The sequence below is a fragment of the Phyllostomus hastatus genome, unplaced genomic scaffold (assembly GCF_019186645.2).
Source record: "Phyllostomus hastatus isolate PE091 unplaced genomic scaffold, TTU_PhHast_1.1 phas_scaffold_11, whole genome shotgun sequence".
NCBI classification, from domain to species: Eukaryota; Metazoa; Chordata; class Mammalia; order Chiroptera; family Phyllostomidae; genus Phyllostomus; species Phyllostomus hastatus.
This window is the reverse complement of record NW_025334005.1, coordinates 7,178,842-7,195,163: the sequence shown is the minus strand read 5'-3', so window position 1 is coordinate 7,195,163 and position 16,322 is coordinate 7,178,842. Positions and strand designations below refer to the sequence as shown.

At 38.0% G+C, this 16,322-nt stretch overlaps 1 protein-coding gene and 1 pseudogene across 12 annotated transcripts in view; one reads left to right on the top strand and one right to left on the bottom strand.

Annotated features, from left to right (window-relative positions):
- The first annotated feature begins 534 nt into the window (after positions 1–534).
- LOC123829446 (membrane-spanning 4-domains subfamily A member 8-like) overlaps positions 535–16,322 on the top strand; it is a 37,383-nt gene continuing 21,595 nt past the window's right edge. For 2 of the 12 annotated variants that reach the window (XM_045855161.1, XM_045855160.1), the window contains exons 1-2: positions 545–908; positions 12,350–12,461. In XM_045855161.1, coding sequence (XP_045711117.1) covers positions 882–908; positions 12,350–12,461 — 139 coding nt within the window. In that variant the 5' untranslated portion in view covers positions 545–881. Of the gene's footprint in view, positions 909–12,349; positions 12,462–16,322 lie in introns of those variants that run through there. The other 10 variants (XM_045855169.1, XM_045855165.1, XR_006787605.1 and 7 more) reach the window with 9 other exon arrangements.
- On the bottom strand, positions 4,523–5,574 carry LOC123829445 (annotated as a pseudogene).

The window sequence follows — 16,322 nt, the reverse complement described above, 5'->3', positions numbered from 1 at the left end:
AAAAGCATTTAGAGAATAGCAGCCAAGGATGCTAGACGTTCTGAAAATTCAGGACAATCCTAAATAAAGATAAATTGATCATTGTCTGACATCACTTTGGAATGTCCCATCAGACATTCACGAAGAAGATAAACCTATTTATCATTAGCTGGGCCTAGAACTTCACGAATAATCCTCATGTTTTGATCATATATAAAAGTTTCTAGCAGGGTGGCTGCCATTACTTGGCTTTACTTGAGACTTCAAGTCCCAGGAGGGATTCACTGTGTAAGATAATAGGAAGGAAAGGCAATGCCACTCGTGCTCAAGTCCCCACTACAACACAGCCCTACCAGTCTAATTTGCTGCTGCCTCATGCAAACAGCTCACAGAAGAGAAATATGACTCTTTTGACATAAAATCAATTATGAAATTGGAATAAAGATGTGAGGTCCAATGAGTTCTTATAATTTTATTTAATTTTAAAAACCAAAGTGATGGTTTTTTTAATACTTCATATTATTGCCATCTTGTGTGTCAACTTAAGAGGGTGCCCAGAGAGCTGGTTAAACATAATTGCTGGGTGTGTCCCTGAGGATGTTTCCTGGAGAGATTACCATTTGAATGGGTGAACTGGGTAGAGCAGAGGGCCTTTCCTAATGTGGGTGAAACTCACCCAGTCCACTGAGGGCTTGAGCAAAAGAGAAAGGCAGAGGAAGGTTGAAAGGCTCTCTGCCTCACTGCTTGAGCTGGAACATTTTACTTCTGCCTTTGGCACTCCTGGTGCTCAAGCCTTTGGACTCAGGATGGCTTCAACACCATCAGTTCTCTGGCTTTAAGGTCTTCAAATCATACCACCAGCTTTCCTGTGTCCTGAGTCTCCAGCTTGCAGACAGCTGACCATGGAACTCCTTAACCTCTGCACTCAGGTGAGCCAACACCTTATAGTAACTCTCTCTTTCTCTCTCTCTCTCTCTCTCTCTCTCTCTCTCTCTCTCTCTCTCTCTCTCTCTCTCTCCTCCCTCCCTCTCCCTCTCCCTCCCTCTCCCCCACCCTGTCCTTCATGAATGGTGCATGCTGAGGTTATAAATTGGGTTTTTACTGTTGTTTTCAGTCTTATCTGATTCTATCTCCAGGAAAGCCTCTTTTATAACCATTTTCTCCTAATCCATTCTGATAACCCCATGGCTTTTTGAAGGCAATGGTAGCCAAGATTAAGTTTAGGTCATCACAGGAACATGTATGTCCCAACCTATGGTAGGATCTCTCAGGGCACATACATTCTCTGGGATATTTTCTACTTCCTCATCCCACAACACAACACAGGGGACTGACATTGTATTTGCCTTGGTTAATCATGAAAACACTCATTTCTCTACTCCAACTTTCTGTAATTGGCTTGGTCTGCCTACATTAATATTAGAGATTAATATTTTATTTTCATTCTCCTATCTTAGGCTAATTAGCCTATTTCTTTATAACTTTATTCTGTTCTTTATTACTTACAGTAGTAAGTTTTACTCATCCCTCTACTCCTTTTGTTTCCTTTTTGTTGAATTTATTGGGGTGACACTGGGTAACCAAATTACACAGGTTTCAGGTTCACAATTCTATAACCCATCATCTGTGTGCTGTAGTTTATATTCCCCATCCAAGTCAGTCTCTGTCCATCACCATTTATCCCCCCCCTTTACCCTCCTCCACTTCTCCCCCACCTCCTCTTCCCCAAAGGGATCACCACATTGTGATCCACGTCCATGAGGTTTTCTTTTTGTTCAATCACTTTACTCTGCCCCTACCCCACAGCGGTCAGTCTGTTTTCCATCTATGAGTCTGTCTCTACTTGGTTAGTTCCTTTTGTTCACTAGATTTCACATATTAGTAAAATCATATTGTACTTGTCTTCCTCTGACTGGCTTATTTCACTTAGCATAATGTTCTCCAGGTCCATACACGCTGTTGCAAATAGTGAGATTTTCTCCTTTATTTTTAAAACCAAGTAGTATTACTGTACCACTGCTTTTGTACCCTCTCATCTACTGATGGACATTTGGGCTGCTTCCCAATATTGGCTATTGTAAATAGTGCTGCACTGAACATGGGGTACATATATTCTTTTCGAATTTGTGGCCTGGGTTTCTTTGGATAAATTCCCACAAGTCAAATCACTGGGTCTTCCATTTTTTAAAAAGCAACTTTATTTTTTAACTTTTAGAGGTAACTCCATACTGCTTCCCACAGTAGCTGACCAATCTGCATTTCTACCAACAGTGCATGAGGATTCTTTTCTCCACATCTTCACCGGAACTTAATTTATTGATGACAGCCATTCTGACAGATGTGAGGCGATATTGTGATTTTAGTTTGCATCTCTCTGATTACTGATGTTGAATATCTTTTTTATATGTGTCTTGTCCAGCCATATGTCCTCTTTGGAGAAGTGTCTACTCAAGTCCTTAGACCATTTTTTAAATTGAACTGTTTTTAATTTGTTTTGTTATGGCTTTGGCGTTGACTTGTATACATTTTAGATATTAACCCCTTATCAGATGTGATGGTGAATATGTTCTTCTACTCACTGGGTTGTCTTTTTCATTTTATTGATAGTTTCCCTTGCTGTGCAAAAACTTTTTAGTTTGATGTGGTTCCATTTGTTTATTTTTCTTTTGTTTCTCTTGCCAAAGGAGCTATATCAGAATAAATATTGCTACAAGAAATGTTTGAGATTTTACTGCCATTGTTTCCTTTTAGGAATTTTATGGTTTTGAGTTAAGCATTTAAGTTTTTAATCCATTTTGAGTTAATTCTTGTGTATAGTGTAAAGAGGTGGTCTAGTTTTTTTATTTTTTGCATGTATCTGTCTTATTTTCCCAAACACCATTTCTTCAATATACCATCTTTAGCCCATTGTATGTTTTTGCCTCCTTTGTCAAATATTAATTGGTTATATTGGCATGGGTTTATTTCCGGGCTCTCTATCTATGTCTGTTTTTATGCCAGTACCATGATGTTTTAATTACTATGACCTTGTAGTACAGTCTGACATAAGGTGCATAATCCTCCAACTTTGTTCTTTTTTCTTAAGATCACTGTATCTCTTACGGTCTTTTGTGGTTTTATATAAATTTTTGGCATATTTGTTCTTGTTCTATGAAATATGCCATAGGTATTTTAATAAAAATTGTGTTGAATCTATAGATTGCTATAGTAGAAACATTTTAATGATGCTAATTATTCCAACCCAAAACCATGCTATATGCTGCCACTTTTTTGTATCTTATTTAATTTCTTTCTTCAGTGTCTTATAATGTTCCAAGCACAAGTCTTTTACATCCTTGTTTGGTTTATTCTTAGGTGTTCTTTTTGAAGTAACTGTGAATCAAACAGTTTTCTAAGTTTTTCTTTCTCATAGTTCATTATTGGGGCATAAAGTTGCAACTGGTTTCTGGATACTTATTTTGTATCCTGCTCTTTTGCTGAACTCAGTGATCAGTTCCAGTTTTTTTTGGTGGAATCTTTAGGATCCTCTATATGCAGTGTTATGTTATCTGCAAATAAATAATGACAGTTTTACTTTTTCCTTTCTAATATGGGTGCATTTTGTGTCTTTTTCTTGTCTGACTGCTGTTCTAGGGCTTCCAGTGCTATGTTGAATAAGATGGTAAAAGCGGACATTATGTCTTGTTCCCAATCTTAAGGGAAACAGGTTTGGTGTTAGCCCATTGAGTATAATGTTGGATGTGGGTTTGTCGTATATTGTCTTCATTACATTGAGGTATGTTCCCTCTAGTCCCACTTTGCTGACAATTTTTATCATATATGAATACTGAGTTTTATCAAATGCTTTTCTGCATCTATTGATATAATCGTGTAGTTTTTATCTTTCATTTTATTCATGTGGTGTATCACGTTCATTGATTTGCAAATATTATACTCACCTTACGTCACCATAATAAATGTCACTTGGTCATGGTGTGTGATCTTTTTAATATTTTGGTGGTTCTGGTTTGCTAATATTTGTTGAGGATTTTAGTTCTATGTTCATTGCAAAGATTGGCCTATAATTTTCTTTCTTTGCAGTGTCCTTATCTGGTTTTAGAATTACAATAACACTGGCCTTGTGTATGAACTTGGGTGTATTCCCTTTTCTTGAATATTTTTTGGAATAGTTTCAGAAGATTAGGTTTTAGTATTTCTTTGAATGTTTCATACAATTTACCTGTAAAGCCATCCCATCCAATTCTTTTGTTTGTTGGGAGTTTTTTTTTAATATCTCAGAAATTTATTTAATGTTTGCTTAATACATTTATTTAGAAAGATTGGGACTATTTGGTTTGGGTGTCCCTGATAAATTACATGGAGGCACTGAAGTACAAAGGCGTGTCAACCTGGAGACATCAGAAATGGAAAACCCAATTTTATCACTTCTTAGCTTAAAAATGCTCAATGTCTTGGAGCTACTGTGTGAAAATAGCTGATATTTTAGGAGGGCATTTCACGTTTTGGTCTGTTAGAACACTTAAATACTTGGAAATTAAAAATATTCAACTTTGAAGTTTTCAATACTGGAAAACTTTTAAGTCTAGGGTTTATAGCCAGGAAGGGCTGTTTTGTGTTCCTTAAACTGGACTGTTTCCTACAACGTTAATCTTCAGCTTTGGCTTCCATTTCTTCTGCGTCATCATCTCCATCCACTTCTGCATTTTCTCTCTCAAGCCTTTCCAGCTGCCTCACAAGTTCAGTTTCATCTGTATCTGTGACCACTTTGGGCTCCATTTGAACATTGAAGACACCCCTCTTTTCTTCAATCTTTTCTTTAATAACAGCCATGGCTTGATTGAGGACGGAGAGGCCTTCTTTCCTCTCCAGGGTTGTTATAGTCATCACATACCGAGGAAGAGCTATGAGATTAATCTTGATGGGCATGGTCTCTGCAGAACAGTTCAAACCTGCTCGCAGGGCTTCTTTCACGGCGTCAATGCCTTCATAACCGTGGCATGCCACTTCAATATCTGCTCGAATTTTGACAGCCTGTGGGGTCAAACGCCTATTAATATTGTTAATGAGCACTTCCCGTTCATCTTCGCTCAAATCTAAACTATCCAAAATAGATGGGTCTGAGACTGCATGCTTAACTGCATCATAGGCACCGTATTCAGGTCTCTTGTACTTGTCATCGAAGACCCAAACAGTCCTCTGGAACAGGCTTTCCAGCTGCTCATCCTTGGTGTACTCTAACACCTCAGCAACATGACGGAGAATGCTGTAAACAGTTTTGGATTTGGTGAATTTATCTTCACATTTGATTGCTTCCTCTGGAGAAACTCTTCTTTTTGACAAATCAATGTATCCTTTTTCTTTATCCACTCTAATGACAACCACACATTCATTCCTGCCAATTCGGATGAGTTTGTTTATAGAACGAATACGCCTTCTGGACAACTCACTAAGAAGAATCATGCCTTCATTTTGTTGTATTCCAGCAGGCTGACGTAAGCCCCTATTTCAGCAATGGATCTTACATTCACCATCACTACATTTTCCACCTCGGGAAATTTGTGTTGATAAAATCTACAACTTAGACCCGGCATTCTGAGGTATCTGTGTGAGTCCCGTAGTGGGGTCCCGTACTGGGGTCCCGGACCACGCTCTTTAATCGAAGAGAGAGTAGTGACCCACTCGCAGCAGCCGTCAATTCTCCGGGAGTTTTTTTATTACTGCTTCAATTTCACTAGTTTTAATCTGTGTATTCAGGTATTCTGATTCTTTCTGATTCAGTTTTTGAAGATTGTATGTTTCTAGAAATTTATCTATTATACATAGGTTGTTGAATTTGTTAGTATACAGTTGTTCATCATATTTTTTTACAATCTTGTGGGGGGGTTGATGTCAGTTGTTACTTCTCTTTCATTTCTGATTTTATTTATTTGGGTTCTCTTTGTTTTTTGTTGTGATGAGTCTAATGAAAGATTTGTCAATCTTCCTTATCTTTTCAAAGAACCAGTTCTTGCTTTCCTTTATCTTTTGTATGGTTCTTTTTTACTCCATTTCATTTACTTCTGATCTTTATTATTTCCTTCCTTCTACTCACTTAGAGCTTTGATTGGTGTTCTTTTTCAAGTTCTTTGAAGTGTGAAGTTAGATTGCTTATTGAGATTATCCCTGAGTCTTGAGATAGGCCTGTAATACTATGAATTTCCATCTTAGGACTGCTTTCACTGTGTCTCATAGATTCTGGGTAGCAAATGTGTTCTCATTTTCATTTCTTTCAAGGTATCTTTTGATTTCTTCCTTGATTATCATTGTTAATCCATTTCTTGTTTAGCAACATGATATTTAGCCTTCAGGTCTCTGTGTGTTTTTTACTTATTGTTTTGGAATTGATTTGCAGTTTCTTCTCATTATGTCAGAGAAGCGTCTTGATATGGTTTTCATTTTCTTAAATTTATTGAGACTTATTTTGTGTTTTAACTTGTGATCTATCCTAGATAATGTTTCATGCACACTTGGAAAGAATGTTTATTCTGTTACTTTAGGATGAAATGTTCTGAAGATATCAATGAAATCTTTCTGATCTAGTTTGTCATTTAAGGTCGTCATTTGCTTGTTGATTTTCAGTCTGGATAACCTAACCATTGCTGTCAATGGAGGGGTAAAATCGCCTATCATGACTGAATTACTGTCAGTCTCTCACTTTACATGCATCAAGATTGGCTTTATATATTTTGCAGGTCCCATGTTGGGTGTATAAATGTTTACAAGGGTTATATCCTCTTGTTTGATTGCCCCCTTTATCATTATGTAGTGTCCTTCTTTGTCTCTTACTACAGCCTTATTTTAAAGTCTATTCTGTGTGATCTAAGTATTATATATACCTTTTTAAATCCTTACTATTTGCATAAAATATCTTTATCCATCCCTTTATCTTTAGTCTGTGTGTATCTTTCATTCTGAGATGAGTCTTCTGGAGTGAGTATATATATGGGTTTTTTTCTCTTATCCATTCAGCCACCCTATGTCTTTTGATTGTAGCATTTAAGGCATATACATTTAAAGTGCCTATGATAGGTGTGTATTTATTGCCATTTTATTCTTTTAACTATGTTCCTCTGTCCCTTCTTCATCTAATTTTGTTTCTTCTTCAAGCAGGCTCTTTGACATGTCTTGTAATACTGCTTTGGTGGTAACACTCTTTTAGCTTTTTCTTGTCTGAGAAGCTGTTTTTCCTCTTTCAATTTTAAGTTATAGCCTTGCTGGGTAAAGTAATCTTAATGGAAGGTCCTTCCTTTTCATCCCTTTGAATATTTGTTGCCAATCCCTTCTGGCCTGCATAGTTTCTGTTAAGAAATCAACTGACAGTTTTATGAAGCTCCCTAGTAGGTAACTGTCTTTCTCTTGTGGCTTTTAAGATTCCAACTTTTTCTTTAACATTTGCCATTTTAATTATGATGTTTCTTTGTGTGGACCTCTTTGGGTCCATCTTGTTTGGGACTTTCTGCATTCCCTCTAGTTATGTGTCTTTTTTCTTCACCAGGTCAAGGAAGTTTTCAGTCATTATTTCTTCAATAGGTTCTCAATCCCTTGCTTTGTTCTCCTTCTATTACCCCTTTGATGTATATGTTGTTGTTTTTTACATGCTGTTCCAAAGGTGCCTTAAACTATCCTCATATTTTTTTAATTCTTTTTGCTGCTCTGATTGGGTGTTTTTTCTACCTTGTCTCCAAATTGCTTATTTGGTCAACTGCTTCATCTAACCTACTATTCATTCCTTTCAGTGTAGTCTTCATTTCAGATATTGTATTCTTCATTTCTGACTAGTTCTTTTTTATGGTTTATGTATCTTTTTCATGGCATAGAACATTCTTATAGCCATTGTATTGAACTCTAAAACTGATCAATTGCCTGCCTCCATTTCATTTAGCTCTTTTGCTGGAGATTCCTCCTTTTCTTTCATTTGGGGTGTGGGTTTTTTTTGTCTCCCTAGTTTGGCTGTCTCTTTTTGTTTGTTTCTGTGTATTGCATGAATCTTCTATGACTCTCAGGCTTTGTGAAGTTGCCTTATGTAGTAGGTGCCTTGTAGTATGCAGTGGTGCAGTCTTCTTGTTCACCTGACCTGGGTGCTCCAGGAATGTTCTTTTTTAATATTATGTATGTCCTCTTGTTGTAGTTGAGTTTTGATTGCTATTGGCATGTTCATGCATGGTATCAAAACTCAGGCTGGCTCACTGTGAGGCTCAACCCTGACCACAGCATATAAGATGATGTACATGTGCAGACCACACATAGTGGAATTTTTCTCAGTGGGGTTTGGTGCCTACCAAGTTCTCCCATTGGATTTGCTGCTTATGAAGCTTATTGGATCCTGCTCTGATGTTGTCTGAAGCTGGCCACTGGGGATGTTTGTTCTGGGCCTCTAGGAAGAGACTCTGCTGCAGGCCAATGTCAGAGGCTGCCTTTGACTGGCCCTGGGCAACCTGTTTGGAGCTACAAGTCATCCACAGTTTCTGGCTTCCACTGCTGGACCTGGGTGCACATGGGTGGATCAATCTGTGCACCAAAGCTGGGTTTTATCAGCACCAGGCACAGGCCTGGTCAGGAAAAGTCCCAAGGCACCTCAAGATCCACCTCTGCATACCTCCACCTCCTGGTTGACAGGCCCTCTCACTGAAAGAACCTTGGCTATACTTGTCAGCAGGGACAGGTCTGCAGTGTGGGTGAAAGGAAGTCCAGAAGGGCAAAGGAAGTCTTACTGCTCTCCAGACTGTTGCCACAAACATGGGAGTGCTCCACCCAAGAAAGATGGTCTCTGCGGTATGGGAGAATGAATCAGCACAGGGTTTCTGGCAAATGTCCCTTCAGCTTTTTCTGCAGAGCCACAAACCACAGATTCTCCTTATGCAACATTGGTCTGCTCAGTCTTCCCTCCACTGTAGCCCAGGTTGAGTGTCTGAGAACAAAATTGTGTATGTTGGTGCATTAAGAGAGTGCCTGTGTCTCTAGTGGGCTCCAGTTTCTCCCTGGTGGACAGAAGCCCTGCTGCTTTTCACAGTCAGATATCGTATGGGCACCTCTTCTTGGCTCCGATGCTCTGGACTTTAAAGACCAATTTGGGAATTAGGCGGCATCTTTTTCAGGGAAATCCCCCACAACTGAGATATCCCTTCAGTTCCCCAGCCACTATCCGTGAAAGCATGGCCAGCCCTTTTTCCATCTCCACCCTTCTTGCCAGGCTTGATGTGGCTTCTAATCTAAATCTTTGGTTAAAGGGGTCTGTTCAGCTAATCTTCAGTTAGTTATTCAGGGTCAGTTGTTCTATAATTTAGTTGTAACTCCACTTTGACCCTGGGAAAAGGTGAGTGTAGCTTCTACCTACACCACCCCAACCTTGGATGTCTCATTTCTTATTCTTTCTTCCTTTTTTTTTTTTTGCACAGATGTCATCTGATTTTCTTCTTTTAAATCCAAATTAATATTATAAAAATGTACAAGCATCTATTATGTCTTCTAATATATGTAGACATGAAATTTTACATAATGAAATTGACATTTTACATATTATATGTACTCATATATTTATTTTTGCCCTTTATATAACAGTGAAGGCATTAATCTGGGCTGAAAAAATAAGACAGTCCTTGTTTTGCCAGGACCTAGGTGGAGTGGTAAGAAAATCACTGCCCTTCTCTGCTTGGCAGTTACTTCATGTGCAAAGTGAGAGGCTCAGACCAAATAATTTCTGGGTTTTTTCCTAAATATATCACTGAAAATTTTAATATAAAATCACACAATGGATAGCAGACTCTACTTTCAAATTGCATGCCATTCTTTTGAACTATTTAGGGATGATTTTTTAAAGTTGCATGAACAGTTCTTAATCTTCTGTACATGCCTTATCTAAGAACTGATGGGCAGTCTTTGACTTCAAAGAAGAATTGTCCCTCACATTAGTTATGTAATCATTCCTCTCTCCATAATGTAAACATTGTTTCCCAGCTATGGGTGCATCACTGCAGAAATGTTAGATTATGAAGAATTCAATAAGGGAGGAAGAAAACCAGATGGCCAGTGATAAATAGTCCCCAGGATGTAAGACAACACAGAGGAGGAAAGCAATAATATTGTAACAGCTATGTATGGTGCCAGGTGGGTACCTGACTTATCATGGTGGTTATTTCATGTGGTACATAAATGCCTAATCATGATGTTGTATACCCTAAACTAATATAATATCATGTGCCAACTATAACTGCAAAATAAATTTTTCACAAGTATTCAAGAAATAGAGACTGAGCTGTCTCTAGTTAGAAGCCTCAGGAGCATCTGGATTCCCTGAATCAGTAGGAGCTTCTTGTGCATAAACACAAAGAAAAAAGGGAAGCATTCTAAATTAAGAACATTTTGGAGAACTAACAAGGTGAGAGAAAAATCACTTCTTGTGTTTAAGAATTTAAGAAACTGAATTAGTTATATAACCCAATATTTCAAACTTAGTTTTATGTAATAAAACTCCATTCAGTAACAAAAAAAAAATATATACATATATGTTCCAATGATTTCTGTACATTCACTTTAAAAAAAAAACTCATCTTTTCAAGTCCTCATTGTTACCATGTTGTCAATTTGCAGGCTCTTGTTCTTTATATTATAACTAGGCAGAGAACCTGAGGCCATTGCAATGTCAAAATATCCTTTTTCTCATTAAAAAATTGTTAGACAATAAAAAGGTTTCTTTTTTAAATCTGAGCCCCATTTGGACTTTTATCCCTTACAGGATTTATACATTATTTCATTTTACGTTTTCCAAGTGAAATGTTTCCTTTTAAACTGCATGTTTACTTTTCAGATTTTCACTAGGGAAATATTCCAAGTACAAAATCATTACAAGATTCTGACAACCAGTTTTTTTACCTATCTACCACATTTGTACAAATTACAGAGTGTCATTCACTATGTGGCTGTCTCTGCAAACAGTGACTGCAGAGCCTATGTTTTAATTTTATTCCAGCATGATGACTCTTTAATACAACTTTTTATTATTTTTTTATCTGAGGAGCTTTTGAAATTCTTTCCTTATATTTGCTTACAGGAGCTAAATAGTGTCTTGAACCCCACCCAAATGGAGCTGCCCTGCTCTGAGAGACTTTATAACCTTTATCCTTTCATACTCTTCAGGGATGGACCATCCATCCAATTCAAAGGACATCTTCTGAAGAAAAGTTCCCTTCTCCATCCCACTTACATCCATCTTAATCTTAGAACTAGAAATTAGAATTAGAAATGTTTGCACTTATCTGGAAGACAGGAAAAGCAAGACATCCAAATCTGAAGAGTCAAGAACTTGAACAGATTTACTTCTGTGCTCCTTTCAGGTCCTGAAGATATATCAGGCTTTGAATCAAAAAGATCACAGTCCCTAATAACATCCTAGCAGCCTCATGGGTCCCCACACCCAGCTCTCTTTTCACAAGGACTTTTTTAGAAGGAAAATACTTACTCTATTTATGAAAAAAATAGTTAATTATAAAGTGAGCTGGACAATTTATGCACTCCTTTTTATCCAAAGAGAAAGTGGATCTATTCAATAAAAAAAATAGTATGGCAAGTTTCCCTGAGATTTCCATGAGCCAGGCCTTCTGCAGGATAGGAGAAGTTGTCATGTATTTACTGGGAACCCTGAGTTAATTTGCACAAGTCTTTGAAGTTTTTCTTTTAAATTAAAAATAGACACAGATATCCTGTTTGCCTCCATGTGGGGCAGGGGAATGGAGACCAAAGAGAGGAACAAGAACCCACTTGCCACCCCAAATCCACTTTCTGCTGTTAGAGGAGTCAGATAACTGGGAAAGCTGAGGTGGAACATTCAAAGGGATAACTTGAGGGACATTGAATACAGGGCCTTCTTCCAAAATGTGGGCAGGATTTGGGGAGATCCCAGGTGATAGAATAATATCCCAAGTTCTTAAGAGCCAGAAGCAAACCTGTATTCTGTAGCTTGTGTGGATGGCATCACCCACATATCCCTGTGTGCTGATCCTACTGGTGGTTCAGCCCATGAAAGGGGGAGTCAGGAGGAGAGAGACGTGAGAGTTCATGCTTTCTTTGCTGGTCACAGTTTGGGCAGAGCTGAGGTCTCCTAAGACCTCATCGGGTAGCTTGCATCTTTGGCTGCAGCTCGTGCTGGCTGCTATAGTAACAGGGTTTGTGCCTCTTGTCCCTTATATCTGAGGGGAACAGCTTCCCTATACTACTGGTTCCCAGGTGTGTCAACAGCCCTTTGGGTCACCACAACTTTCCCACATTTCTGGAAATACACCCTTCACTAATCTTTCTTTAATGGTAGACTTTAAGGTTGCCTTCTGTTTTCTTCCAGGATCTCAGGGGATACAGAATACACACGAGTATGTGTAAGCCATCCTCATGCCCAGAGCAGTGGGATCTGTGTAAAGGGACTGAATCTTATGGAAACACTCATTCCTCTCTGGGTGAGTAGAGTATAATACTCCATATGCTACCTTTCTCTAACAGGAGAACCCAGAGTAGCAACAGTTTCGCACTCCTGGAAGTGCTCAGAACTGGCAGGGATGTCAAACAAGATCCATGAGCATCATTTGGTGGATGAGTTGGGTTAAATTAGATATGCAGCCTCGCTATCTTTTGCAGTCATTAATCTCCTGTTCTCATTGTTTGGCAGTCATTTTGTTTTGTTTTTTTAACCAAGGCACTGGGTTTCTTATTCTGGGTTTCCCCCAGAACAGACACTGACCTATGGATTTGAATACTGTGAGTGAATAGGAAACTGATACATGAGAAAAGAAAGATCATAAAATATGTGCTCATGAATGGGTTCCTATTTCTCTTTGGTGGTGTTTGTTATCTGTCTTTTTTTTTACCTATAGTAATACTTTAATTTTTATATTTTTTCTTTTAATCTTTGTTCAAGTACAGTTTTCTCCTTTTTACTCCCAATCCAGCCCACCCACCCAATCCTCCCCACTTCCCTCCCATTACCACCCTCCCCCTAGTTTTTGTCCATGTGTCCTTTAAATTTGTTCCTGTAAACCCTATCCGTTCTCCCCTGAAATTCCCTCTTCTCTCCCCTCTGGTCATTATCAGCCTGTCTTCTATTTCAGTGACTTTGGTTATATTTTGCTTGTTTATTTCTTTTGTTTTTTAGGTTCCTGTTAAAGGTGAGATTATATGGTATTTGTCTTTCACTACCTGGCTTATTTTGCTTAGCATAATGCTTTCCAGCTCCATCCAAGCTGTTGCAAATGGCAGGAGCTCCTTCTTTCTGTCTGCTCCATAGAATTCCATTGTGTAAATGTACCATAGTTTTTTGATCCATTCATTTACTGATGGGCATCTAGGTTGCTTCCAGCACTTAGCTATTGTAAATTGTGCTACTATGAACATGGGGGGACATAGGTTCTTTTGTATTGGTGTTTTAGTGTTCTTAGGATATAGTCCCAGCAGTGGAATTGCTGGATCAAAAGGCAGATCCATTTTTAGTTTTCTGAGGAAGTTCCATACTGCTTTCCATAGTGGTTGTACCAGTCTGCAGTCCTACCAACAGTGCACTAGGGTCCCCTTTTCTCCACAACCTCTCCAACACTTGCTTGTTGCTTTGTTTATGATGGCCATTCTGACTGGTGTGAAGTGGTATCTCATTGTGGTTTTAATTTGCATCTCTCTGATAGCTAGTGATAGTGAACATCGTTTCATGTATCTTTGGATTTTCTGTATGTCCTCCTTGGAGAACTGTCTGTTCAAGTCCTTTGCCCATTTTTCAATTGGGTTGCTTGTGTTCTTAGAGTGTAGTCGTGTAAGTTCTTTATATATTTTGGAGATTAAACCCTTGTCTGAGGTATCATTGGCAAATATGTTTTCCCATACAGTTGGTTCTCTTTTTATTTTGATACTGTTTTCTTTAGCTGTGCAGAAGCTTTTTATTTTGATGAGGTCCCATTTATTTATTCTTTCCTTTATGTCCCTTGCTCTAGGGGACATGTCAGTAAAAAAGTTTCTTCGTGAAATATCTGAGATTTTCCTACCTACGTTCTCTTCTAGGACTTTAATGGTGTTGCAGTTTATATTTAACTCTTTTATCCACCTTGAACTTATTTTTGTATAAGGTCAAGTTGGTGCTCGAGTTTCATTTTTTTGCACTTAGCTGTCCAGTTCTCCCAACACCATTTGTTGAAGAGATTATTTTTACTCCACTTTATGTTGCTGCTTCTTTGTCAAATATTAATTGACTCTATAGACGTGGGTTTATTTCTGGGCTCTCTGTTCTGTTCCATTGGTCCATGTGCCTGTTTTTGTGCCAGTACCAGGTTCTTTTGATTACAGTGGCCTTGTAGTATAGTTAAGTGTCAGGTATTGTGATCCCTCCTACTTTACTCTTCTTTCTCAAAATTGCAGCAGCTATTCAGGGTCGTTTATGGTTCCATATAAATTTTTGAAGTGTTTGTTCTATGTCTATGAAATAAGCCACTGGTACTTTAATAGGTATTGCATTGAATGTGTAAATTGCTTTGGGTAGTATGGACATTTTGATGATATTAATTCTTCCGATCCATGAACACGGTATATGTTTCCATTTGTTTGTGTCTTCCTTGATTTCTTTCTTCAGTGTTGTGTAGTTTTCTGAATACAAGTCTTTTACCTCTTTGGTTAGGTTTACTCCTAGGTATTTTATTTTGCTTTTTGCTATTTCAAATGGGATTTTTTCCTTGATTTCTGCTTCTGCTCTTTCATTGTTGGTGTACAGAAATGCCTTTGATTTCTGGATATTAACTTTGTATCCCGCTGTTTTGCCAAATTCATTTATTAGGTCAAGCAGTTTTTTGGTGGAGTATAGGATTTTCTATGTACACTATCATGTCCTCTGCAAACAGTGACAGTTTTGTTTCCTCCTTTCCGATTTAAATGCCTTTTATTTCTTTTTCTTGTCTGATCCCTATGGCTAAAACTTCCAGTACTATATTGAATAGAAGTGGTGAAAGTGGACAGCCTTGTCTTTTTCCTGATCTTAGTGGAAAAGATTTTAATTTTTACCCATTGAGTATGATGTTGGCTGTAGGTCTCTCCTATATGGCCTTTAATATGTTGAGGAATGCTCCCTCTATTCCCACTTTGCTGAGTGTTTTTATCACAAATGAGTGCTGTACCTTATCAAATGCTTTTTCTGCATCTATTGATATGATCATGTGGTTTTTGTCTTTGCTTTTGTTTATGTGATGTATTACATTTACTGATTTGTGAATATTGTACCATTCTTGCATCCCTGGGATGAATCCCACTTGGTCATGGTGTATAATCTCTTTAATGTATTGTTGGATGCGGTTTGCCAGTATTTTGTTGAGGATTTTAGCGTCAATATTCATCAGTGATATTGGCCTGAAGTTTTCTTTCTTTGTTGTGTCTTTATTTGGTTTTGGAATTAGGATGATATTGGCCTCATAAAAATAGTTTCACAGTCTCCCATATTTTTGGATTTTTTTAAATAGTCTGTGAAGGATAAGGGTTAGCTCTTCCTTAAATGCTTTGTAGAATTCTCCTGTGAAACCATCTGGTCCAGGGCTTTTGTGTATTGGGAGTTTTTTGATGACTGCTTCAATTTCTTTTGCTGTTATTGGTTTGTTCAGGCTTTCTGCTTCTTCTTCACTGGGTTTTGGAAGATTATATTTTTCTAGAAATTTGTCCATTTCACCTAGGTTTTCAAATTTCTTGGCATACAATTCTTCGTAGTAATTTCTTACACTCCTTTCTATTTCTGTGGTATCTGTTGCAATCTCTCCTCTTTCATTTCTGATTGTGTTTATTTGGGTTCTCTCTCTTTTTTTCTTGATGAGACTGTGTAAAGGCTTGCCAATTTTGTTTATCTTTTCAAAGAACCAGCTCTTGGATTCATTGATCCTTAGAATTGTGCTCTTAGTCTCTATGTGATTTAATTCTGCTCTGATCTTGGTTATTTCCTTCCTTCTGCTTGCTCTGGGCTGTCTTTGTTGTTGTTCTTCGAGTTCTTGTAGACGTAGGGTTAGGTTGTTTGTTTGGAATGTTTCTAACTTTTTTTAGGTGGGCCTGTATCGCTATGAACTTCCCTCTCAGGACTGCCTTGGCTGTGTCCCATAAGTTTTGGGTTGTTGTGAGTTCATTTTAATTTGTTTCCAGAAACCTTTTGATTTCTTCCCTAATATCATTCTTGACCCATTCATTGTTTAATAGCATGCTATTTAATCTCCATGATTTTGAGTGTTTCGGGTTTTTTCCCTTGGGGTTGGTTTCTAGCTTCAGTCCCTTGTGATCCAAGAAAATGCTTGGTATGATTTCAATCTTTTTGA